Source organism: Perna viridis, chromosome 14 (genome assembly GCF_037379345.1).
Source record: "Perna viridis isolate PV_CMFRI_1.1 ecotype Kerala chromosome 14, ASM3737934v1, whole genome shotgun sequence".
NCBI classification, from domain to species: Eukaryota; Metazoa; Mollusca; class Bivalvia; order Mytilida; family Mytilidae; genus Perna; species Perna viridis.
The window spans coordinates 21,603,756-21,631,102 of record NC_142458.1 but is presented as its reverse complement, the minus strand read 5'-3'; the positions used below and the strand labels follow the sequence as shown (position 1 = coordinate 21,631,102).

General features: G+C 31.8%; 2 protein-coding genes across 2 annotated transcripts; one reads left to right on the top strand and one right to left on the bottom strand.

Annotated features, from left to right (window-relative positions):
• Positions 1–500: 500 nt before the first annotated feature.
• LOC148598625 (uncharacterized) lies at positions 501–13,480 on the bottom strand. The gene is made up of 7 exons (XM_088560394.1): positions 13,400–13,480; positions 11,169–11,242; positions 10,347–10,450; positions 9,899–10,012; positions 9,177–9,290; positions 7,835–7,925; positions 501–5,874 (listed from the first exon to the last, which is right to left on the bottom strand). The coding sequence occupies exons 2-7, from the start codon at positions 11,212–11,214 to the stop codon at positions 4,745–4,747; spliced, it is 1,599 nt and encodes a 532-aa protein (XP_088416520.1). The 5' UTR covers positions 11,215–11,242; positions 13,400–13,480; the 3' UTR covers positions 501–4,744.
• Positions 13,481–13,634: 154 nt separating this feature from the next.
• On the top strand, positions 13,635–26,149 carry LOC148598624 (hydroxymethylglutaryl-CoA lyase, mitochondrial-like). Its single transcript, XM_088559901.1, has 10 exons — positions 13,635–13,740; positions 15,300–15,374; positions 16,104–16,211; positions 17,122–17,217; positions 17,770–17,828; positions 19,193–19,282; positions 20,567–20,630; positions 22,713–22,901; positions 23,389–23,514; positions 24,565–26,149. Exons 1-10 carry the CDS (start codon positions 13,672–13,674, stop codon positions 24,667–24,669), a joined length of 981 nt encoding a protein of 326 aa, XP_088416027.1. The 5' UTR covers positions 13,635–13,671; the 3' UTR covers positions 24,670–26,149.
• The last annotated feature ends 1,198 nt before the right edge of the window (positions 26,150–27,347 follow it).

Here is a 27,347-nt window from a genome sequence, read left to right as displayed (position 1 = left end):
CTAGTTGTTTTTTGGACATCAGTAAATTGCACGTTACGATGTATCTGGCCATTAATTCCTGAAACTTTTTACCCCTAAAAAGAATCCAAGTCTAACCATTATGGTATAGAATATTGTAGAACAGTATCATAGATATTCCCATCCTTTTACTGGAGTTATACATTTGTATACTTAAATTCTATGAAATGCTTGTTGTATGTCCCTATTTGGCCTCTACTTCAAAACCGTTGGGGCCACAACCCCCAAAATCATTAACAAACTTCCTTTTGTGAATTGAAACTTCGTAAAATTTAATAAAGATCAACCCCGTAATATTCAAGCACAAAAACCAATTGTCTACAGACGACAATGCCATACCATTATACGGTTACAAAATATTTGTGGTATAAAAAGCAAAGGAAACAAACCTATTTTTCCTTTTAAATATCCATCTTCTGTAATGGTGAGAAGGCAAATGGGTTATGTAGTAAGTCCCAAATAGGCTAAAAATGAACAAAACATAACATCACAACTGTTTTTAATTAAATAGAATAATAACGAGCAAATCTCCCATTATGACTATATAATTCTGAGCAGACCGTATACTGAATCATGTAATGCCCTAAGCACTAAAATCAAGAATATAAGTAAATGGGGCATTTCAAAAGACACTACAGAATTAAAGGGACTATGTCAAAATAGTGAAATTAAGAAAGTACAAATATAACGTGTTTACACAATAACAAATTCTGTGTAAAATAAATGGAAAAACAAGAAAATTAAATATATAATCAATTTTCCTACAATTAAATGACAGAACTTAGAAAGAAAGAAAAAGAGAGAAAAAAGTTATGGGTACCAAGACCAAGATACAAACTTCTTTATTATAATGCACCAGATAGAAAAGGAAATTAGTTAAAATCTGCATGAAAAAAAAACAAATACAAAATTCTACATATCAGAAAAATTCAGTATAGTAATTACCATTTATTAAACATATAATGATAATGTTCAGGGAAAGAGTTGTTTAAAAGACAGTTTGCATTTGGTATTTAAATGGAGATTCAGAAAGGAGATTTAAATTTTCTACCAGACATTGATTTTAATACCAATGGAATATAATAGAAAGTTTAAATTTTCTTCATAGTGTCCAGTTAACTACCTACAGAAGGTCACCAGGTAACCAAGGTAAAACCAAATCTATCTCCTGAACATAATCACTTTGTACACTGTAAATGAGATTGATATGTTTTAAAATACATGTATTCTTTAAAGGGATTTACAATTCATAGAGTATTAAATACAAGGTAAAAGATACAGGTAAAAAATGTTGGGTGTTACAACACAGAATCAAGGTTTTAATATTTACAAAAAAAAAGAACTCTGCTCAGAATTGTTTCTACTGAATGACCTTTAACCTTTATGTGCCTATCTGGCTACAAAAATATACATTAACAGTGCTTAAATTTTTCTTGTAATTAAGTCTTCTGAAAATAATACTCTCCTATATACACAAGTTCTACTTTTCTAAAGTTATAACTAATACAGCCTTCCATATAAAGCATTATCTAAATGAAAATCATTTATACATGTGGTTTGAACATAAAACTCGTGATAAATATGAGTAGAAAATGCTTTATGACCCACTACTTGAAACTTTCAAAATTCATCACAGAAGATAATTTATGAGTAGAGTATTTTCAAAAACCCAGTAAATTTGTCATTTATATGAAACAGTAATACACACATGTAGTTAGTAGTATTATAAAGTTAGCATCAATACTGTCATACAAAGTGTACCAAAATAAAAGAATTTCATTTGACTTTTTTTAGATTATTTCACATGAAATTAATTTGGAAAGTACTGGTACAATATATTACAAATAAACTCACTAATCAAATATGACTATATTCAGTAAAAGATCCCACAGAACCTATTCTAGATTTAATAAATGCTACAGAAAACTGACATCAAAATAAAATCATTTCCAGTCATTTACAGTCTGGGACAAAAATAACTCATAAAATGATAAATATATGAGGAACAAAAAATATTAAAAAGGGATGAAAAAATGCACTCAATCATCAAAAAATGTACACACACAATTAACAGTCATGGACAAAATATGAAAAATGACAACACTGAAGCTTAAATAACCTGCGCAAGAACCTTTTACAGCACATACAATGATTATATTCAGAGGACAGAGTTGATCTGCCTTTGATTAAATGACACTCACCTGATGACCTGACCTAGTTAATTAACTGAAAACTGAGAGGAAGACAAAACAAAAAAAATCACCTATTGATCAATTTCACAGGTACCATGTACATGTATTTGAACTATTCCTAATAGTATGTTTAAATCTCCCTCATTACTGCCAACTCAACTTCCTGATGCAGTTGATCAGGCAATAATCGTTAAATCAAAGGGAGACAAACTCTATCTCTCTCACCACTGTATGCTCTGTAAACATGAACTACCCTTAATGAACTAATTCTCATTAGTATTTGTAAATTCTTGAAAAATGAGTTTTAAATTTTTTTATTAAAACTTCGACCTCTTTAACATGAAATTAACAAAACCAGTATATCAATTAAAGGAATCATGGTTGACAAATTAATTCAAAACCTCCAGAAATTTTCTTTGTAGTGAACGCAGCTACAATTTTTCAGTATATTTAAATCGAATCAGGTATATCTGGTTTGGAATCATACTGTTCATGTCAAATTGATGCAACTTAGAGAAGAGGTAAATCCATGTATAGAGAATCATTGCGCAGGATTATAAAAAGATAACTTTACATCAAACTCTATCATTTATTACTATATAAATAAACACCTTAAGTAGATTAAATTTTATCTTTCAGAATTCATGAAATTAAAAAACTAAGTTAACACAAAAATTAATACCCAAAAATACTTTTAACTGGTACAGGTGCTTGAGAGTACAATTAGTAACAGATATGTTGCATTCATTGTTTTCAGAAATTTTACTGTGGAATCATTTATCATATTCCAGTAGCTGTTATTGGAACAAATATATTATTGAAATTACTGCAAAACCACAAAAGCGTTTCTTTCTAAAATCACTATCAAAACTGCCTACGATTCACTTTTCTTATATTCTTGCCCAACAAGCCATGGACAAGAACATGTAAAACATTTCTGCATGGAAAATGAAAAGACAAACTTGTTCAGAATACATCAAGTTGCATTAATGCCTTACCTTAAATGATAATGGCAGTATTATCGTTGCTATGATACAACCCCCACCTCTTAAATATAACATAAACAAACAAACATTTCAAGCATTTATGATGGCCTTCACCTTCCTTGAACTAACTAAGGCAAAACTGATTTTGCTTTGAAATGACCTTCACCTTTATAACAATACAAGAGACAAAACACCTGACGTATACTTAAAGTAAAACAGTATTTTGTAAATAAATGCATCAAGCTTTTTAAACTTCAGAAACCAAATACAGTTATGTGACCTAGTCAAATCAAAGTGTAAATCAATTCTAACTTTTTATCTAAAATGATAATTCCTGACAAATCTAAAACTAAATCATTTTTATCTGGAGGAAGTACACTGAAAGTTTTTCATTGAAATGAAAAATACTTCAAACATAAAAAAAAATCTTTTTAATAAAATAAAACAAAGAATAAACCTATAAACAAATAATAGCAAGAATTTAATTACTTTGTATTTATATTTCTGTACCATAGATGTAATTTGGAGGGGGTGTGGTTATTTACTTCTAAACAAACATAATGTTCAGCTTATCATATACCAATGCATTAACAGCATATTAATGTAAGGTAACACAAACAACATTTTACATGTCAATTCTTGTAAGGGATACAAGTCTAAATTAAATAAGTGACAATTTTCATATGAAATAAAGGAATGACACTGTCAAAACTTTTTATTTCCTTCTCCTAAGTAATAGATATAAATAACCAGTCAAACTAAACATATATTGTATTTAGACCATTCCATTTTTCTTGTGAAATGTCAAAATAACATTATCCTTAACCATTAAATAGCCAGTGACTGTCAGTCAATGCTGCGGGTTGTCTTTAAATATTGAAAACACTGTCATTTAGATTTAATGTATAAAATAAAAATAAAAAATACACAGTTCATCCTACAATTTCTACAACATAAAAAGTTGAATGTTTGTGAACCTTATAAAGAGGTACTGTCAGGAAATTTCATCATCAACCACACAAGTTTCATACCATTATACAACTAAATAATTGAAAAAAATAAACTTAATCACAACTAATTGATATTATAAATAATTCTTACTGTCAATCAGTCAACTTTCAAGAATTTATTAAAAAAGAACTTGAACCACTTAATTTATCAATGAAAAGATGCTTTACTTACATATACCTATTCAAATGGTACATGTATCAATATAACTTTTCTTCCCATGTCTGAGACAGATTAAATGCATTTTCCCTGTGGGAAAGACTATTATACAAAATAATGCTAAATTATTTTGGGACCTGAATCAACCAGTAATAAAATTCTCGATATAACAAAAACTTATTTATAAAGGTTTAACATTTTAAACAGCTGAATATCACAATAAACTTTGCAACAAGCTGAAAATTCTTTTAAGGCCAAAGTTTTAACAACCCTTAATCCATAACAATTAACAAACAGATAAACACATTGTTTCTGACATACAACACAAGTCATTTGCACCAAATCCAGAATAACATCATTTCACTGTATTCTGTTACTTCTTTAATTCTCAGGCTGGTCATCTTGAGCAACCTGAGCATGACCTTCACCTTGACCGTGCTGTTCATCCATGAACTGTTTGACCCGATTGGAGATCTCAATTTTCAGTTTTCGGCCATTCATCTCAAAACCATTCAAAGTGTCAAAGGCCTCCTCCATTTCATTCATTTTTGGAAATTGAAGTAGAGCATAACATTTGGCACCATTCCAAATAACCCTCAAAGGATTAACATTTTTCTCACGTATTTTGGATTTCAGTTCACTAATTCTTACAGACCTTTGCACACTTCCAACAAAAATTGTTGGTATAGGCACTCTTGGTGGACCTCTCCTGCGTCTTGGGGATTGACCTTGACCTTGGTCCTCACCACCTTCCTCTCCCTCACTTCTTCTGTTGTTTCTTCTGAAACGTCTGGGAGGAGGTCGGCGACGTCTCCTAGATTTATCTTCATCACCACTCTTTCCCTCATCATTTTCTGATTCCCCAAAACTCCTACGGTTTCTTCTGTCATCACCACTTCTAGGCTCTTCATTTTCTTTATTTTCACTTGTATTTCTTCTACGCCTAAATCGCCTGCGTCTTTGAGGACGTCTCTGACGCTGGTTCTCCTCATCTCCACTTTTAGCCTCACTTTCATCTTTGCCTTCTCCTCTACCCTCAGTTTCATTTTCACTGTTTCTTTCTCTACGGTTTCTGCGATTGAAAGGCTTCCTTCTAAATCTACGATTAAAAGGACGTCTACGATTCTGTCTGTCAGATTCTTCACCTTCATCTTCAGTTTTAATTTCTGGAGGGGCTGCACCATCTTTTAAGGTAACATCCTTCCCATTAGCCTCTTCCATTTTCATCAGTTTTCTGAGAATAGGCACACGGCGAAGTTTGTCAGGTGTAATTTTAGACCAAATTATACCAGTAGGCTTTGACCTGGTTCTATTACACTTGATAATTTCTGATGGTGTGACAATATAATCCACTACAACATCATGATCCTCTATCAGGTTATCAGGAAAGTCCATAACCTGACAATCATGAACTGTTGTGATGATAATAGTGTTCTCATCGACTGCTCCCATACTTCTCATCATAGCATATTCCATGTCAGCAAATCCCTCACCCTTTCCAATCCTCAAACCTGAAAAAAAAAACAGGGACATGTATTTTGATAAACAGCTATACTAAAGTATGTGATGCAGTCACCAAATAAAAAAAAATTGCTGAGTTTAAGATATCTGTCAATGATTATAAAGACAGAACCCAATCAAAATTGATGAAACTTCTATGGAAACAGAATGCATAGATAAGTACACATGTATATACAGATTACTCAACTTTTCTTATAATTCTATTGATTCATTTTCTTTAATTTCGAGATATTTTTGTGCAAATACTAATGAACTTTTCTGATAATTGTTGAAACAGATGAATGAACAGCAAGAGATATAAAATGTAAAACATTAGAGCCCTGATTCAATGATCAAGCATTTAAAGGAGACATGACACAAAAAATTATTTTTTCAATTGTTGGTTTATTTGATTTATTACATAGAAAATATTTATAATCAAAACGTCCCTTGTAGTCACTTACATCGTTTAATTGAAATTTAATTGATTCTAAGTCAACGATGACCCAAGCCATACAAATTTTAATTAGCCATGTGGTCATGTGATTGTGCTACGTCATTGGTTCTCGATTCATAGATCAAGTGGTTGAAATGTGTGGGGCTTCTGCACTTTTTACGGGATTTCTTCAAAGGAGAGTGAAAACATTGAAAGTTTTGGTTTGCCAGAGAATAGTTTACAGTTGAATCAATTTAAACAACTTCGAGAAGAAAATGATAAACAATGACAGAAATATTAAACTTTTACATGTGTGAAGACTAGACCCCACAGATAGACGACACCACTTCTTTTCAAAGACTACATAGAAATATTTCATTATGTTCTGTCATGTTTGGTGTTCAATCAAACGTGACAGAACATAATGAAATAATGAACATAATATAAAAAGTTCACTTTTACATAAAGTAAATTAAATTCACATTCTAAGATTTAAACTGTTCCGATCTCAATCTTCAAGGAAAATATTGATTTCACCCTTCCTATGGAATGTTACTCCTGACAAGTTTTAACAGTACACCGCAAGTACAGCTACAGGATAATATGAACATGTTTATTTTTTATTGGTTTTTGATTATTCTATTTGAGAACCCATAGAGATTTTGTGCTGAAGCTTCCTCGTGTTCCAAATCTGTTTTGCTAAAATTAAATATTTTAAAAGACCTATAAAAAAAATAAAAAAATGTGAGTACCAGAAAAGCTCCCTTACACTAGGGTCGTCTTTTATAAATTGTGTATTTTGTCAAATTCTCCATGTAAATTGTCTTATTTCAAAATTCGTAAGACAAAAGTATTGCAATTTGATTTCAATTATCGAAGTCTTACACCGATACATGTGTCACAAGGCACTGAACTATGTAAAGATAAAAGAAGCTGCCAACACTTTCTCTTGGCCATAATTAAGTCTACCGGGCTTGTTAATTAATATAACCCAGCAGCAAAGAAAGAACAATACAAAGAGTGTTGTTATTTTATTTGCACCCTCTTGTACAAGTCCTAAAAACAGTGTGCAAAGTAGTTGGGTTTTCGCCACGTAAGGATGTATGCCTAATGAAAATGAAAAGTTGACAGAAAACGAGAAGAACTTTAGTCTTCTTACTTTCAAAACACGATTATCAGACTCATACACAGATCATTGGACCACTCTGCATTATATATACAAGCTATTTTTGAAGAATTATGAATTTTTTCAGGCATGTGTATACATTTTCAATGCACCCAAATGGAGATTGAGAACCAATGACATAGCACTTCCATATATGGTAAAAGGGTGTTACTTCCAGTTTTCATTTATGCATATTAATTAGGTCGTTGTGATAACACAAATAAATCTTTCTAACTTTATTTAGCACTAACCTAATGAGAAAATGTTTGTTTAACTCATATCTTAACATACTCTAGTTTTTATGTATATAAATGGTTAAAAAATAAAATTTTTGTGTCACATCTCCTTTAATATTCAGGAAGTTACTAACCTGATTTTGTTACAGCAACTGATCCTATGACAACCAGGTCACATTTGACTTTAGCTTCCAACCCTAAAGGTTCACTATACTCTCTTACACCCTACAAAATGTTGTATTACATTTATAACACAGACTAAATTACAACTTCTTTGCTGTTATCTCACTCCTCTTGAATGGCCCCTACTTAAACTAGACATTGTCCCTAACAGGACTAATACCCCTACAGCCTGCTGAACCCTGTACATTAGGGGACCAATATGGGCACATGGTTCATATTGGACACAATTTATGGGTAATAAATCAGTGCTAATTATTTTTTGACAAAACAATGACAGTGTGCAAATTGACTTTAAACATAGATTTCTGACAATATGCAAATTCCAATTGGATAATCTAACACTCCATTAAGTTTCATTACAATCCTGCATGTCGTTAGGGAGGAGTTGCGGACGATGCCACAGAATAAGTTTTGCTGAAAAAACACCGAAGTTTCAACTACAACTTTTGTCCAAACATAAATTTCTAACAGTATGCACATCACCAAGTGGTTATATAACATGCCACAAAGTTATATAACAATGCTGCAAGCTGCTAAGAAAATATTTCGGACAGACAAACGGAGATGGCATGAAACCTATATACCCCAAACTTGTGGGGGTAAAAAAATGTATCCGCTGTATCAAATAATTTTTTATTATTTTCTTCCTTGATTTAATTCTCTTATAATCCTTGTTTTCAGTGATCAAAATAGGCTTCAGGTGTATGTTTCTATTTTTTTCCTACTTTCCAATGTTCTAAGTTCTAAGTCAGGGATTGACACTTACAGTAGTATGGAAGTCCTGTGCCACCCTAATTTTGGAGAGGACTACTTAAAATATTTTTCATGGAATCTTAATTTTGCCTTTTGATCTAAGAAAAGAACTGTCATAACCATCTGTGGACAACCTGTTTTACCTCTGAAGTAGCCCTTTCCTGTTTCAGTTTGACCATCAAACAAATGTAGTTAGTGTCAAACCCTGTATGTAGGGGAACATCAAACACGTGCATCATTATGTCTGGCCTAACATCTACCCCTTTTGTGAAATAGAATGACCTCTTTCAAAATAACCCTTAATACATGTAGATGTTTCCCTTATCTCTAATAATATGAGACAGGTGCTACCTGAAGCTATCTTGAAGAAATGAACATTTTAGGAATGATTGAAACTGTTTATGGTACAGTTACTGAATATCACACATTAACATGCCATAAACCCCTTTTCCTGCCATCTTGCTGATTTTTCTAAGAGGCTCATAGTATATCATTTATCACTTTTCTCTACTATTTTACCACATTTAGAAGCATACCAACCTGAGTGGTGGCACAAATCCTCAGAATATCTTTATTACATCCCTCTGGTGGTACTATCTTATTGAATAGTCCAGAACGAAGTCTTGGTGTGGGTACTAGTAGAGTCTTGTTCGCCTGAGAAAAAATGTAACAAATGAACATGTAAAAATACTGTACACCCTTAATGTAAACAAAAGGGCATCTAATGGGACATCATATGATACCCTGCCATATTGAAAAAAATTGGAGATAAAACAACTTAAAAATGGCCATAACTTTTGTGGTGATAATCCAATCCTTTTTACAATTTATAAAACTATTGCATTTTCAAACTTTTTGCAATTTTTCCCAACAATAACATCAGAACTTTTTCTCAATAATGTAAAGAACATACTATGCAGAGAACAGATGCTTTCTGTAGTTTTTTTACTTGTGAATTCCAGTCAAATAATTACTCTTAAATGAGATTTCAATTGAGAAATAAAAGGAAAAATAGGAATGTAAGGAAATTCTTCCTCTAAATTATGAGTACTACGAAGATAGTATTATTTGTAGTGTACTTTTTCTAACTGAATCAATTTTGTACTGGAAATAAAATCATGTATAAAAGTATCCCTGAAAAATATTCTTTCTTAAAAAGGTAAAAAAAAAAAAACAAAAAACACATAACAACATATTTGTCATTACTACAATCAAGTGTGTGAAATTCTGTTTAGTATATATATAATTAGTCAACAACATACCTCTATAGTAAGAAACCTTGCATTTTCCTGTGGCTTGTCAGGGTTAATCTTGACAGTCTGAGCTTTCTTAAACTCATCTAAAGTGACCATCTTTTCCGCAGCAGTGGCAGCACCCTATTAATAATCATGAATAATAACATGTTTAGACCAGCATCACTGTCGTATATTTATCATCACATATCTAATTCTTTAATATATAATTCATCAACACTATGCACAGTTTTCCAGCTAGTCTGGAAATTACATTATTACACCTTAACTGTGTGTATCACAAATGGCTAAATTCAAGAGATAAGAATTCAAATTGTCATTTTTTTCCTATGATAGGAGGTGCACATCTGAAATATGTGTTTCAACACAACTTCAACCATATCAATTTGTAATGTTCCATTGATTGGGGTCTTTTTGTACTGAACAAGAAATATTCTACTATTATTAATGCACCTACCTTGACATTAGGGATTCTTCGATAGCAAGGTCGAGGAAATTCCACAAGGTCATTCTTCTCAATGTATTCCCAAACTATCTGACGTATAGCTCCCTTGTTGATCTCTAAAAAAATAAGAAGTTATGAAAATTAAGTTATCAGTACTCAGCAATCTGTAACAAAGGTGTGTCTTATCAGTGTTTGTTGTGTGTGTGTTTTTTTTACCATTTTTTTTTTATTCCATCAAGTTACATATTCTTTCACTATTACTTGATAAAATGGACTAGGGTGATGCTAAAAACAGAGTTGATTGGGTAAGCTTAAACAGACATATTATTGCCACAATTTTATTTTTACACATTTCTTTTAAAATAAGGTCAAACCGGGTCTTTCTTTTCCTTTCTTAAATCCTGCTATCTTACCCACATCAAGCAGAAAAAAAAACAATATAATTTAATTCTTTAATAATGGCTTCTATAGTTGTTGAAATCTTGGAAGTCAATGAGTTATAATGAAAGATATGTCTGATTGCCATATTTGAATTACTCTTCAGGGCTCTAAAATTCCCATTTCCAATTATCAGTGGTAAGAAAAAATCGTTAAGAAATGTTTCAGAAAGTTTATTTTTATGCCATACTTTCCTGCAGAAAGCAGATTTCCATATTTCTGATTACGTGGTGCTTTTTAAAATCTTACATTTTTGTCAATAACAACAAGAAAATGTAAATGCATCACAATGAATTTTTACATACAATTACATGTATCAATATTCAATATTCAGACCCAATTAATGTTAACAGATGGTTAATATATAAGTGTTAAGATAATTATAAGTCACTTTACCTGCTCCCAGCTCACTGACAGATTCTGCAGGTGTTTTGGTTGACATTCTCGTTTGTCAATACTGGAAACACACTCTGTAAATATAAAAAAAATGCCATTATTAAAATTGCACTGTGTACAATTTTCTTTCCTATTCTCATTACTACAGTTAGGCCTAAGGGGTCGTTTAGGAAAGGACTCAACAACATTTTTAACGAGGCCAGGAGAGGTTTTTTCTCAATTGGCTCATTTTCACTCAGCATTTTTGGCAAATATACAATCTTATAATAGGCCTTTTTTAACAATCTTAATGACTTAATAAAATCCTGGTCTTAAATGGTCCATTTTCAGCTTCAATAGGCCTACCCCATATTTCCCAATCACTACATTTATTGGCACTATTTCCTAGAATTTTATATTTAACTTACGTTTTACAAGTAAAAGTACTAACATACATGTACATGTATCATATTATATAGACAACATAAAGATGCCCAACTAATAGTTGGATCATATTCGTAAACCTAGGATTACAATACATGCTGTGTTAACATTAAATACATCTGTCCACACACATGCAGACAGATCATGTACTAGCTGAGCTTGAATACACACCATGTAGCTCATTCATTGTTAAAGTTTGTTTGTTTATTTGTTAGGGTTAAACGTCTGAGCAGTAATATTTCAGCTATATTCAGATGATCATTGTTAAAGAAGGTCATTTCAATTACATTAAACATAACCACAAATTTTTCAGGATTCGACACTAACAGTAGACCAGTAGTCCTGTGCCACCCTATTTTGTGAGAGGACTACCCAGAAATTTTCACGGGTAGTCCTTTGGGCTACCTTAATTAATTCTTAAAATCTTGCTACATGTATACCATATGACAGGGCCACAAGATTATTTTGAGGACTACCTAATTAACTGATCAGAAAGTCCTTTTGGCTACCTAGCTAAAAAAGTTGAAGTCAAACCCGGAATTTGGTCTTGTTTCAGTGCAAATTCCTATCATCATGATCATGACTAACACATTAAAGGGAAAAAATATTTCTTTAATCTTTTAAAAATTGAAACTGGAAAATTAAGTTAATTTTTATCATTTACTGAAGGGAAGTAGACTTGCCTGACCAGTGCCAAATATTTTTTTGTAATTTTTGGGTAAGATATATTATTCTTTAAATTTCCATAAAAAAAATCAAGTAAATAATTTCACTTATTTCAATGAAACGAAAGTTTTCAAGCTGATCAATGTGTGAAATAAATGAGTTTTATGGACAAAGAAGACAAACCATTATTTGTTTACATACCAAAATGGCATCTAGTAAGGTCTATTTTTGTTAAAAAAAATATGGCAATGAAGTTGGATTGCAATAGTATACCTTGCTGATTTTAAATGAAATTTATTGATATATATATATATATTGTACAATGTAAATGTAAAGAAAACAGTGATATTTCAAAACTACCTCATCCATTTTAATGGGAAAAAATGCATCACTTTCTTATATTGAGAAATTTGGTATAAACACTGCATACAGAACCTTGAAATTGTAGTTAATATTATTAGTTTTATAGAAGAGGCAAGAAAATGATAAATCATAAACGATTATTCTGTGTAATATTTTAAATTATGCCACATCCTACTCTTCAACTACCAATTGGGAAATAGTTTAGTTTATCTTGTTAAGACAATATAATGGTCAAATCATCATGGACGTGACCCTGTGAACAACACTGACATTTTCAGGTTGAAGAGATCATGATAAATTCCTGCAATGCCAATTTATGTCAAACCCTAGAAATTTTTGATTGATAATATTACTAATATTTAGAATGCCTGTTTTACCGGCTCCCACATATCTATCTTGAATGTTCTAAATCAAATAAGGCAAAATGCCAAAAAAAAATTAGAAAAATGGTAAATGTTAGTCAGCATCAAGTTTCCTCCAGTTAGTTCAGACCTAAATTAAAACTAAAAGGGAAGCTTTCTGCATCCCTCGAACTGAAAGCTAATGCCTTCCTCATAATAATATTTAACACACATGATGTTCATCTTGCATTAAATTTGGATGTGTAAACTAAAACACCAGTAATTTGATATGGGTGCTGAACAAAAATAAACAAGGATGAGGTCTTAGGAAAGTTTTGGTTTACTTGATAGAAATTATAATAAAGTCCACCAAACATGACAAAATTGGCGCAAAATGAAATCTTCAGTCAATATAATTGTATGAAATATATTATGCACCTCTGTTCCTGTCTAAAACGCTCGTAAACCTAATCAAAACCGATTACCCAACGTGGCAAATGGAGGACACCATGTTACAACTCCGCACCTCCGGAATTCTTTTGCCGATGTTTTAATTAAAACTCAAAAGTTAAAGTAATTCATGATTGAATTTAATCCAATTTTTAATTATTAAAAATTTTAAAACTACAATATCATTTGTTAATCTTGAATTTTTCAACAAAATACAACTGAGGTCAAATTTCGGCACGTAAGCTCATTCACTTCTCAGAATGGCAGTGCGACGTTTTGTGTCAAGAAGGACGTTGGAAAAAGCCTTTAGGCAATATTCACAAGCGGCAGTATGAACCTTGATTTCACATTTTCTACTAACTGATTCATCTTTTCTTACTTTAAACGCTGTGTATTTATATTTTCTGTATAGAAATGTCTATAAAACTGAAATCTAATATCCTTCCTGCTAAATATTGATAATAAATAATGGTATTGCGAATTGAAGAACACAACTTGAAATGGTAAATTCTACTCATTTAAGAAAGGAGAAGAGGTGCAATTTGTCTAGACCAATGTTGGACTATTCACCCAGTTCTAGAAATAATGTGTCAATGTGGTGTGATCAGAATGCTTAAGTTGACTAGTCCAAGATAATCACAACGTTTGCTTGTTTTTGTTTTTTAATCAATCTGACATTAATACCAAACAAACACAGGGAGGTGATCAAATGCTTTTATTAATACCACACAAGCACAAGGAGGTGGTAAATGCTTTTGGTCTGTCTGTCAGATTATTGTCTCCTGATTGTTTCCAGATTCAGAGTAGAAAACCCACTCAAATTCTGGCCAGTCCGGAGTAAAATTTTTCAGTTTAATTATTTACTATATGGCTATATATTTTTTTTCTAAAATTAGCCAGCCCTGCCAAAAAATAGCCAGTCTTGGTTGGCACCTGGCGGGCAGGCTACTATGTCTTACCCTGATATTCCTTTCCTATCTATTTAAATGTACATGAAGTGTACCATCCTCCCAAGTCAGGGTTTTGAGTTCACCCTCACTCCCTCAAACCCCTGACATCACTCATTCATATTTAGCGGGTATCATCCAGCGCCATCTAGTGAGAAACCTAAATTTAACCCGGATCCAAAATCCGATCAAATCACTCTTCAATATAACTTACAAAATGGCTACATACACAGAACTTCATTTTTTTTTCACTAAAGACTCTAAACAGAATCTGCAGTTATCATTTTTTGGTCATATTTAATCCTTTGTGACATCTTACAACTATCAGTTACTCATATCATTGTTTACCTTTCCACAGACATTTCTTAGCAAATCAATTTTCATTGGTGCTTTGCACCCGGAGAAGCAACCAATCAGAATTGGCCGGGTGATACCTGCTAAATATGAATGAATGATGTCAGGGGTTTGAGGGAGTGAGGGAGGACTCAAAACCCTGACTTGGGAGGATGGAAGTGTACATGTTTACAAAGGTTTCTGTGTAAAACAAGGGTGGCACTTAATTTAGAGTAGTTCTGATTGAGTTACATCCCATTAGTATGTGAGGTCAGGTCTGGGATTGAAATGAATACGTAAAAAACTGGCCATTATCACACTAGCTTAACATGATTTACTATCTTGTTTGCCTAATCATGCTAATAGGTCTAAGAGAATCTAAAAGGTACTCTCCATTCATAGTCACCTTCTTTGTGAACATAGAAGGCAGTTATTGTTAAATGTGCTGCCTTAAAGATTAAATTTTAATTAGATAGGCCATTAAAAACTATGAAATGTAGGAAGGATATCTTAATATGTATCTCCTGATGGTTATTAAACTATATTCAGTCAATTGATCTGGTACAGGCGTTTTAATGACAATAAAGAAGTCTTATTTGTGCTTTAAGTTTCAGTTCACTGGTTTGCCATCCTTTGTTAAGATTGTAGAAGTTGGACCTAGAGATGGATTACAAAATGAAAAGGTAAAAGACATTAGAGGACGACCATTTGTTTCTGAGAGGGGGTTAGGGCCTGGCAATTTTTTGAAATAAATATTCTCAATTTCTGGCTTTAACCTCCTAGAAATAAATAAATTTTCGGACCTTAGTCTAGATACTTCATAATATGAAATGGAAATAAATAATCTTGCCCGCTGTGGTTGAAAATACATGCATTTTCTAGCCTGCAAAATTTCAAAAATAAATATTCTTATCCCAGAAATCTTGCCAGCCCCCTCATAATCAAATGGTCTTTCCCTTACAAAAACTTAGAAAGAGGGATGGGAATATACTACCTTGGCTATACTTACCAATATTGCATAATTGCACTTTTTGTGGATTCTGCTAGAAAATCTGTTTGTAAAGTCAATGTATGTTTGTGGTGTGGATGTTTTAATCATAGTCTTTTACATAGTGTGTGAACCTGTCTCAGTGATCACCTGTTTACAGCAGTAACTCCTTTTAAAATACTATGGTTAATATATCCCTATGTAGTGCATTCTTTGTAAAATTACCTTGTGTATAAAAATCACCTGTCTTGTGTGACCACAATTTTACTCCCTCTTGGAAGTTCAATGTAGGCAGGTTTAACTGTATATTGCAAATATGTGTTGACTACTATAAACATAATGACAGCTGCACAGATCTATGTTAAAGATCTTGATGAGTTAAATTATTAATTTCATAAGTTTTCTACTATTATATATATTTCAGTCAATTGTTCCTGCCCAAACAAAGATAGAGTTTATCAACAAACTGTCTGAGACAGGATTGTCAGTAATTGAAGTTACCAGTTTTGTTTCTCCAAAATGGGTTCCACAGGTATATTAGTATACTCAATAATCAGTGGTAAAGGTATATAAATGAATTACCACTGTATTAGAGTGGAAACCAAAAGAACTATACTGAGTCCATGTTGTCAGGACATTCATAACATTCAAAACGTTATTCTGCATTATAATTATTTAGCAAAGTCACATTTATATATACTGGTACATGTAGATGTGGATTTCAAAATTACAGAAATATCTTAATTTTGCAAAAAAGTGTGACTTGGCTGTAATTCAAATAATTCCATTTCATTATTGATATTTCTCTACATACAAAAAAAAATTCACATTGGTCTTGAATAACAATATAAAATTACAATTATCAAAAACAAGGTATAATTCTAATTTAATTATTTTGGAATTTAGAAAATGACCAAAGAAATAATTGGTAAACCTAGCCCTTACTAAGGGGGTTAGTCATGCCAGCATGGCTAATGGGTAAGGTTAGTTGGATAACAAAAGGCAAGGAAAACTTACTAACCCCCCTTAGTCATGAAGTCAGGACTAACCCCCTTAGCAGGTGTAAGCTCTATAAAAGATTTTTTTCTGATTTTCTTAATTCCAAAATAATTCCAAATTTAAATAATACCTTGTTTTTGAAGTCCATTATTCTGAATTTTCATCCTTAGATTATCAGACGTATTGTACAATAAGTAGATTAGGGGTTATTTGTCTTTGAAATATAACAGTAGTATATTGTAACTATGTTGTGAGCTGCTTTGTCTGCTGGCACACATTGTTGTCACTAACTTTGTATGGGTGAACCATTTCAATGAATAGACTGCAGATTAAATATCCAAATAAAAAATATTCCTCTTCAGCAATAGCTGGCAATCATGAATTGAAAGAAAGTGGTTAAATTAGCTGTTTAATTGGTGCATTTTAATATATTGATTTATCAGATGGCTGACCATTCTGAAGTGATGCAAGGGATTAATCGTCAAACCGGTGTAAAATATACAGCCTTAGCCCCAAATGTTAAAGGCTTTCATTCTGCTGTAAGTATAAAGATAGGTCTATGATAGATTGTGAGTATTACATGTAAGCTTCTATAAGATTTAAACTAAAAAAAAATAATAATTATAAAACACTGAAAGCTTAGATCAATATTTCATATTAAAAAAAAAGAAATCTTTCCATACATTTCTGAAAATGCTGGCCCTTATATTTTGTCATCTTTTTTAAAGTTTTTTTAATTAAAAAAATTGAATTGCCTTACCTAGATGAATCTTCAGGAATAAATATTAGAAAAGTGCAGAGACGCAGTGCAGTACGGCTTCTAAGTTATTAAAATTATAACAAATTATATGTTGTCATTGAATATCAGTCAATTTACTATGAAAATTGAAAAAAAATTACAAAAATATCTCCCCTAGATGACAAAGTGATTGAATTTTTTATTTGATGTTTCATTTTAATTAGAATAATAGATGCATTCTCAACAATGTGCAGTATGTTTTGTTTTTTAACAACTGTTTTCTCCATGTTGTATGACAAACTGTTGCCTTCATGTGCTATAAAGTGAATCATTCCATTTACATCTGTTACAGGTAGAGGCAAGAGTGGATGAAGTTGCTATATTTGGTGCTGCTTCAGAATCTTTTAGCAAGTGAGTTACATTCTGGTATATATTGAGTTGCAAAGATGTGTCTTATTTGTTTTGATATCAGTTTTAGTTTCAGTCCATGGAAAAATTCTGATAGTAGTACATGTATATGACATTTTCCAAGTGACACATTACCATATGCCTGACTGTTTGTAGCAAAAATCTTGAAACTTGAGATAACTTGAAATTAAATGGAATACAAGCAGCAGCCTGCCCAGTGGTATGAGAGTTTCATCGTCTTTCATCGAAGACCCATGATTGGCCTTGAACTGACATTTTTCTTCCTGGTGGGGTTGTTGTGTCTTTGATATATTATCCATATACATTCTCCTTATATTGAATTGCATATAAAAATAAATGTCCCCTGTGACGTGTCGCGAGGGGAAATGGAAATGCTGGGCGTCCATCCGTTTCCGCACTTTTTTTTTTGTAATGCTGTTATCAATTGATTGGGTCTAGGACATAAGCCTCCCGGACAATAGCCCCAGCAGACAAAAGCCCCCTGGATAAAACCCCCCATAAGCTGAATGTTAATATAAAAATATATATATTTATTTTTTTTTTATTATTTTTTTTTTATTAGTCTTTCTTTTGTTGTGTGTTCCTTTTATATTGGTATTGCATTTATTTTTGTTTGTCTTTTTTGTGTAATTTCTAATTCTGTTTAGTGTATTTAGGAAGTTTTTGTTTGTATCAAAATGGTTCAGTTTCTGTGTATTTTTTTAAGTGTATACTTATTTTATATTTGATATTGTATTTCTTATTACCAGAACCAATGAAATGAGGAAAGCTGCCAGTAATACACCTTTTAAAAAAGAAAAAAAATGACTGTTTTTAAATGAATTTCCTTTTTAAAGAGTGTATATTTGACAACTGTTACCATTTTATTGATAAAATATTGTCTCAAAAAGAAACAAAAAGTTAAAATGTTAACAATTTAGAAATTCAATTTAAATTTTACACTTTTAGTAGAAATATTATTCATAATTGATAAAAAAAATTTCTCTTGGGGGGCTTTCGTCTGGGGGTTTATGTCCTGGGGGCTTTTGTCCTGATCCCAATTGATTTTATCTTCTGTATGTAGTCTTACTATGAGAAGCTAGAGATTAAGTTTGACTTTGGTTATGGTTGAATGATTTTTACAGAAGTTATGGCCTTTGGACTTAAAAAATTTCAGTGAATTTAAAGTTTTCTGCACCTTTTTAAGTACGTGGGGAACATTGGAAGCTTTTCTTTTATTTTACATGGAATTTCCAGTCATTTAAAAAAAAAAATTAGGCCCTCTTTTAGACAAATTTACATACACAATATTATAGGGACGAGTGGCTTTTATATGTTTTAATATAAGCAGTGATTTTTTTTTTCAGAAAGAATATAAACTGTAGTATAGAAGAAAGTTTGAGTAGGTTTGAAGCTGTAATGGAGGAGGCTAAAAAGACAGGTACACCAGTTAGAGGGTAGGTATTGTATACTTACAGATCAATCTCAAAATTGCCATTCTACATGAATTTAGGAACTGGTTTACAAGTGAAAGACTTTGGAATTCATGATTATAAGACCAAATAATTTAGTTAGACTTGTATCAAGCTTTCTGATTGGTTGGTTCTCTTTGAGCAAACCATGATATTTTTTATAAGCTGGCTTGGTACTATAACATCATTAATGTTGATTGGTCCACACTCTGCAATTCAAATAATCCTAAGCGAAATAATGTTTTTGAATCAATTCTAAATATATGTCCTGTCACATATTAGAAATAAAATTATAAGGAAATTTCTAATTTTTCGCTATTTATTGTAAACTGCCACAAACAAGTTTATATTTCGTATAACCTGTTAAAAAGTTAGAAACATTCCTTAATTAAAGTAGGATGGAAATATTTCTTTGACAGAAAAAAAAACATTTCAAATACTTCCTTATCAATTTCTCATTCTGAAACATTTTTAGAAATAATCTAATAAATGTTTTTCACTTGCCCCTTTAGCAACTTCTCTGACCTTATGCCTGTTGACCTCAGTTGACTTCAACATAATTACAAACTTTTTTGGAATAGCAGTGAAATTTGTTTTTTGTCTTTATTTAACATGGTAAAAATCAGTAAACATGTATGTACAGTAAACATGTATGTACAGTATTGATTCTGAGTCAACATTTGTCAGTAATTTGACGAGGGAAAAGCCATTGACAGAATGGTGACAGGAACGCCAAAAGGACTATAAAGAATGAAAAAGTCAAGCATAAAAACACCAAAAATAAAAGTAAATACTAAAAAATTAACAACATAACCTCACTAAGGTTCTGTGAAGTATTAGTAAGCAGTTCTTGGCGCAGCGCCACAAAACTAGAAAAAATTCTCAAGTCTAAGAATATCCTTAACTTCCATTGTAACACCAATCAAAGTCTTTGAATTTGATGACATCACTAACAATTAAGAATTTTCTCAGACATACGTAATTTTTCAAGTTTTATGGCACTGGTAGCCTGTTTTTGGCAGATATATTGTATTCAGTCCTGGTAAAGTTAAATCAAAGAAAGAAGAGGTCATAATTAGATCAATAGGATATGAATTATCACTTATTCTAAGGAAATTCTTTTGAAAGTCTATACTTTTTATAAATAAAGACAACAAATCTGATTTTCATGACATACCAGTCACTGGTATGTACATGAAAATCCTTTTTTCTGTTGGCATTGCTTCTATATCATGTATATTTTGTCTCCATCATAATTCTATGTTATAGATATGTATCATGTGTTCTTGGATGTCCATATGAGGGAGAAGTAGATCCAGAAAAGGTTTCATGGGTAAGATGTCTGTTATTTAATGTTGAGAATTATGATATCATTTGAGGAAAACATTAACAGATATGACATGATATGATAGAATGTTACTGAATTATTGTTTAATCTTGATCACCACCAATATATTTATGCCACAATGTAAGATTGAGGTTTGGCTCTTTGAAAAACCTAGATTTAATCCACCATTTTGTTGGAAATGCCTGTACCAAGTCAGGACCATTGCGGTTCCAGCTACTCCTGTGGTTTAATATAATGAGAATAGGTATGGTGTATATGTCAAGGAGACCACAACCCCACCGGGATGAAAGTGTCAAGGCCACCCATTGGACAAAGAAATCCTCATACCACAGGGCAGGCTGATATCTATTTTGCCAGATTTATTTTGGACTTGACTTGATTATGTATTGGATTGGTGTTATGTAATTTTGGTGTTACCCTTATTTAATATAAAATTGGGAAAGATGTGTTCAATTACAATGAAAATAGTATTAACTTAAGCATGGTTTGTTTGGTTGATACATGTTTATACTAGTGATAAGCTACACAGACTGAGATCATATAGATCTTATATAAAGGGAATTTGAGTATTGATCATTTTGACAGAATTTGGAAGTAGCCTTGTTTATCTGTGCATAAACATTTGAATGAAAAAAATAAACAAATTTTTTTTTTACTGTAAATTATATGCATTTGTATATTGGAACTTGATGATGGTGAGTTTTTATCAGGTAAATTTTTAATCAAAAGAATCTGTGAACTACCTGATAAAAAAAAAAACCTTTCCAAACCCAACACCACTGGGACAAGACGGAATGGCCAGTTTATAGGGGTGGCTGGTTTTATAAAAAATAGCAATGCATTCTAAGAGTTGTCTCCATTTATGTGTTTTATGACTCTACATGTTGTCAGTTTGCTTGTGGAGACATGTTTGATGCCAGTTCAAGACTTTGGGCCTTTTTATTACATATTAAAACTTGCATCATTTGTAAATGGTTTGACTCAAATCAAACAGAACTGTGAAAAAATAATGTTCACAGTTTATAGAAAGAATGTGTATTAAAGATCAAGTGGCCATTGATGGTAACTAATCATTCATTCTGATTTAGTAAACTACCTTTATGACTGATGAACCATAACCGGTTGGCTGAAATTGAGAGGTTGTTTTAACTTGAATTATGTTACTAAAACTATGAAATAACAGCCAATGTATGTTTTTTTGAGGTGTCCGGTCTATTGAAGACAAAACACTTGAACAGGCTGGAAGGTTTATCGGACAGGACTTTTAAAAATGGTCGGTTTGAAGGGAAGTCTGGTTATTTGAGGGTCTGGTTTAGAGACATTTCACTGTACATTATCATTTATTAACACATGTGTAAATGTAATGTGTAGTTAATGCCAGCTTGAAAAAGTTTCATAATCCCTATTGATTCTTAGGCTTCCCTCATATTTTTCAAGGCCACCCCATCTCCAGTTGATTATTGCTGAATCAATTTAATAGAAACAAAAAAAGAACCTCCCTCATTATTTTTCCAACAATAAATAGTTTAAGTAGTACTCGCACTAAGATTCATGCAAAATATGATGCATGATTGGAAAACCTACATAATTTTATTTTCGATATTTTGTTTAAAATGGTATAGTAAACAGAAAGTAACATGTGGTTTTTCTTATAACCCTTGTTCTAAGGAGATAAAAATTATAAAGAATGTATTGTAGAATTCAAAATTAAGGGAGATAACACAGTAAATGACACTGAAATACAATGGAAAATATTGGATTTTTGACATGAATTATTTCCTAAAAACAGACAGATTGGTATTATTAATTATACATTTCATCATATAGGCTTATAATGCAACTTTATGATAAAAGTAAAAGTGTGTAGCATTTTTGGGGGCATATCAAATATTACAGAATTTGCATGATTCTTACAAACACTTCTACTTAAAAAGCCCCCTCATTACTTTTTTATGGCAAAAAAAGGTAAAAAGAATTCCCTTCTTCTTTTCGTCCCTCACTGATTGAAATGAAAAATTACCTGACAACCAAAAAATATATTTTGAATGGCCTTACCTTAAATTCCAGGTATCAAAGAGATTATTGGATATGGGTTGTTATGAGATATCCTTAGGCGATACCATAGGTGTTGGAACTCCTGGTAAAATGAAGACTCTGCTATCTTGTGTGTCAAAAGTTGTACCAATAGAGAAATTAGCTGTTCACTGTCACGACACATATGGACAAGCTCTAGCCAATATATTTGCTGCACTTCAGGTATGGTTGGAAGGACCCTTTCATACATTAGTAACGGCAATTCAGATACATGTACATTTTGCCAATTAACAAAATACACTAAATGATTCAAAAATGGGTGGGCTAAATCTGCCTATAATAATTATGAATTGAATGAATAATGCTGACCAGTCATAACAAGTAATTTATTGTCATATAAAATACAAGCTACCCTAATACCTAGGTAGGTTGGTAAAATTTCAAAGTTAAGGTAATCACGTTTGACAGCTATTCACCTTTACATGCCTTATGGCTGTGTCCAAAAGACCACACAGATGTTCAATGGTTGTAAGGTAGGCCACATTTGTATAATGTAGGGAAGAGTTTTTACCTCATGAACTATTGAACCACTGAGAGGTCAACCTTTGTTTGTATTGAAAATGGCACCAGTTCATTTTGAGTTTCTGTAATGGGGATGATATATCTAATTATTCTTTACAATGTATACACTATATGTTTAATTTGACAGATGGGTATATCAGTTGTGGACAGCTCAGTAGCAGGACTAGGGGGCTGTCCCTATGCTAAGGGAGCCAGTGGAAATGTATCAACAGAGGATGTTGTCTACTTAATGCATGGCTTAGCCATTAAAACAGTATGTGTTAATGTTGATTTTTTAAAAAAATGTATTTTGTTAGTACATATAGGATGGGGTGGACTAGGGGTACTTCATCCCTGCTTCCCTCCCACTAGACCTAAGTCTTACTACTTGTGCTTGTGCAATTGTTGTACTGACAATATGATATGTTTAAACTAAATTAAACAGAAGCCAATGTACTTACACACTAAATCAACTAAATGATTTAAAAAATTCTTAATCACCTCCTTCACAAACATTGTAGAATAAATTCTGTCATTTTTATACTGTTTATCAAAATGAAAATAAAAAATGTTATGAGATGCAAAATCTTGAATTTTTTTCGTTAATATGAAATAGATTGTTGGTAATCTTTAATTGCCTGCAAATTGAGAAAAAATTTGAAATCTGAATAAACTGTGTTCACTTCCATGATAAAATGCATAGGGCAAAGTGTTGCCTTATGTATTTTCTGACAAACTGTTTATCAAAATCAATATAACATTACATCATATCCTTTGTTGTGATCATTTTGACAGACATCCTTGCTTTGTTTGTAAAATTTGCAGCTTTGCTGTAGTTATTAAAAAAAAAGTAACAAAAATGAACTGAAAAGCTCCTAATTAGTGGTTCATGATCCTAAATGTCCTCCATTCACAATCAAGCTGTAGTACTTTACTTATATAATCCATCTGTTCATGTTCATTTCTCTCCCTTGACAATGTGATGGGGGTGATATAACATTAAACTACTTTCAATCAATCAATAAAAGTTGGATCAAATACCATTGGATAGGAAAGATTTACAGTAGAAAATGCATGAAAATTGTGAACAGGCTGACAGACATGGTTATTCCTACTGGATATCCCTAATGTCATATTTAAAGGGGAACAACTTGGTTTGACATTGTATTTGTTGTGCGGTGTTTCACAAAAATATGTCACTGAAAATTTTATGAATCAGTTAATAACTGATTGAAGAAACAATGATCAACATGTACTGGTAATTTCATTTTAAAAAAATGCTTTTTGTTTGTTGAGGAAATAACGTTTTTTTTTCTCTTTTCAGGGTGTTGATATTCAGAAACTCATTGAAGCTGGACAGTTTATATCTAATGCCTTAGGACGACAAACTCATTCAAAAGTTGCCATGGCAATGAAATCATCTCTTTGATTCAATTATATTTTTAATAGACTGTATCAAAACAAAGGCTAATATTTTAATGTGCTGTACAGGCAAAGATACAGATTAGGAGTAACTATTTCATTATTTATATGGGGGATGTCTTTTGTTCTTGCATATGTTCATTGTAGGGTATTTCATACTGCAACTGTTTTATTTGACCATATGCAGTATAATTTTTTAGTTTTGGTGTCACAAATATTAATTTGTCTTGGCCAAGATGTCATCAGCTTCAAATCAAATCAATTGCTTTTCATGCTGAAATGTTTTTTTTTTTTTTTCTTCCGTTTATCAGTTTAAAACAATTAGTGCGCTGAACTGATGAAAAAACTATGGTACATGAAGTTTTCCTCATACTAAAGAAAATGCATTTTCCCTGCAGGCCTAACCCTTATTCATATATCAGTTTTATGTAAAGTCAGTGCAGTGTTGTTGTCTGCTTATATGTATATAATGTACTGTAAATCAAGGAATTCTCCCTGCCTTTTTTTTCACAATTTCTGCAATCAGTCTGCTTTTCGCACAGTTTTAAATTCCCAATTGTTCTACATTTTATTATAATGTTCTTCAATGAAAATTTTCACAACAGTTTAATTGCAGTGACTGAATGGAGCAATTGATAGGTCTTATTTTAATTAGATTGATTTTCACATTATGCCAAAAATTTCATGGTTTAGTTTTACAGTATGTGATTTTCAATGATTGCAAGGAGCATGTTAATTTTGTGACTTTTTGTTAGGTTCTGTGATGTCTGTAGTTTTTGCAAACCTTGCTTTGTACTTTAGTAAGAAGTATTGTTTATGTGGTACTTTTAATGGTTTTTAATTTCATTTACAAAATGTAAAATTTCAATTAAAAATTTTAATTTTTAAAGAATTTTACAAATTCATGAATCCATGAAATACCTCAATTTTTCCAAAGAACAAAGTACCTTCACCGTACATGTATCAGAAGGGGCATACTGGTAGAGGGAAATAACTTTATTACATTTAAGATTTAAGAAATTTCCTTTGGCTTCTTCCTGATTCATGTGTAGTTCATTTAAAATTTATTTAGAAAATTATGTAAGTTTTATATGTTCATTTATTGAAATTAACATGAATATCAACTCTATTGAACCTAATTTTTGTACCTCAGATAAGTCACCTATAACTTAATGTCAACTCTGTTAAACCTAAATTTAGTACCTCAGAAATGTCACCTATAACTTAATGTCAACTCTGTTAAACATAAATTTAGTACCTCAGAAATGTCACCTATAACTTAATGTCAACTCTGTTAAACCTAAATTTAGTACCTCAGAAATGTCACCTATAACTTAATGTCAACTCTGTTAAACCTAAATTTAGTACCTCAGAAATGTCACCTATAACTTAATGTTGTTGGGTAATTCATTTTGATATGTTTTTGTAAGAAGATCTTGTTTTATGATTATTTGTTTTTGTTACATGTATAAACAATGTATTCTGTTGTTTCTTCTGAAATCACTTTAAAAAAACAAAATGTGAGAACAACATCCATTTGTCAAGGTCAGAAGATTATACACAATGAGTCAAATGTTAAACCCATATGTCATGGTCAGAAGATTATACACAGTAAGTCAAATATTAAACCCATATGTCATGGTCAGAAGATTATACACAATAAGTCAAATGTTAAAACAAAATGCATTTGTAAAAGTCCTGAGGAAGGTGCTTCAGTCAAGGTCAGGACGAGGTGCATCAGTCAAGTTCAGGACAAGGTACATTTTGTTTAACTCGAGGTTCAAACTTAATGTGGTTCCCTGGCCAATATAATAAACGACCCTAGGATCTCTAAAAATATAGACTCAGGTCAGCAGCGATGGATTTGCACAATATGAGTAAATTGCGGCTTATGAAATAAAATAAAAACAAAGATGAGATTACATGTATCTAAATTAACTTAATCATTGTGCATTCATATCGAATGATAATATAAATAATTTGAAAAAAAAAGATATTTAAACTTATCTTTTTTAAATTTGAATATTAGTATGTCTAAAATGAAATCAAATAACATCATATTTGCTCATTCAATCAAAAGGGAGAAGATGTAACTGGTGACCCAGATTTATATTTGAGAGAAACTTGTGGAACAAAAATATTACCCTGGCTTCCAGGTTAGGTTCAAACTATTTGCAACAGTCAAGGTCAGAACAACATGTACTTTTAAAGGTCAAAGTCAGACAATGCATTACTCAAGCACACAAAACTGTTCACTTGTCGTGGGTGGATGCAAGACGTTACGTTCACAACTTCTTTTGCATGGGAATGATTAAATAAGATGCAAAACAATTGATGCATATAATGATTAACAAACAGATGGAACCTAAAATTAACTGCTTTACAAGAAGAAGGATAAAAAGCTCAAAAGTATTAGCATGCAAAGCTTATTCACCACACCTCATTATTTCAACCTCCGTGATGGTCTAGTTGTAGCATGCTTACTTGAGTACAGGAGGTTTTGTTACACCATGCAAAGACTTAAGGATGGGTAGTCACTGCTTCTCTGCTAAACATATAACATATAGAGTGATGGTTTCTCCAAGTCAGAAAAAAGGGTGTGTGTTTTGTGACCCATTGTCTCCAAGTCAGAATAAAGGGTGTGTGTCTTGTGACTGATTGTCTCCAAGTCTGAATGAAGGGTGT

Excerpts from the sequence above, each read along its gene's own strand:
- LOC148598624 (XM_088559901.1), top strand. The coding sequence starts at position 13,672 with ATGGCAGTGCGACGTTTTGTGTCAAGAAGGACGTTGGAAAAAGCCTTT. Across the intron at positions 17,829-19,192 it reads GCTTCAGAATCTTTTAGCAA|AAAGAATATAAACTGTAGTA; the intron begins GTGAGTTACATT and ends TTTTTTTTTCAG. Across the intron at positions 22,902-23,388 it reads ATATATTTGCTGCACTTCAG|ATGGGTATATCAGTTGTGGA; the intron begins GTATGGTTGGAA and ends TTAATTTGACAG.
- LOC148598625 (XM_088560394.1), bottom strand. The coding sequence starts at position 11,214 with ATGTCAACCAAAACACCTGCAGAATCTGTCAGTGAGCTGGGAGCAG. Across the intron at positions 10,451-11,168 it reads TGTCAGTGAGCTGGGAGCAG|AGATCAACAAGGGAGCTATA; the intron begins GTAAAGTGACTT and ends TTATTTTTTTAG. Across the intron at positions 5,875-7,834 it reads AGTTGCTGTAACAAAATCAG|GTTTGAGGATTGGAAAGGGT; the intron begins GTTAGTAACTTC and ends TTTTTTTTTCAG.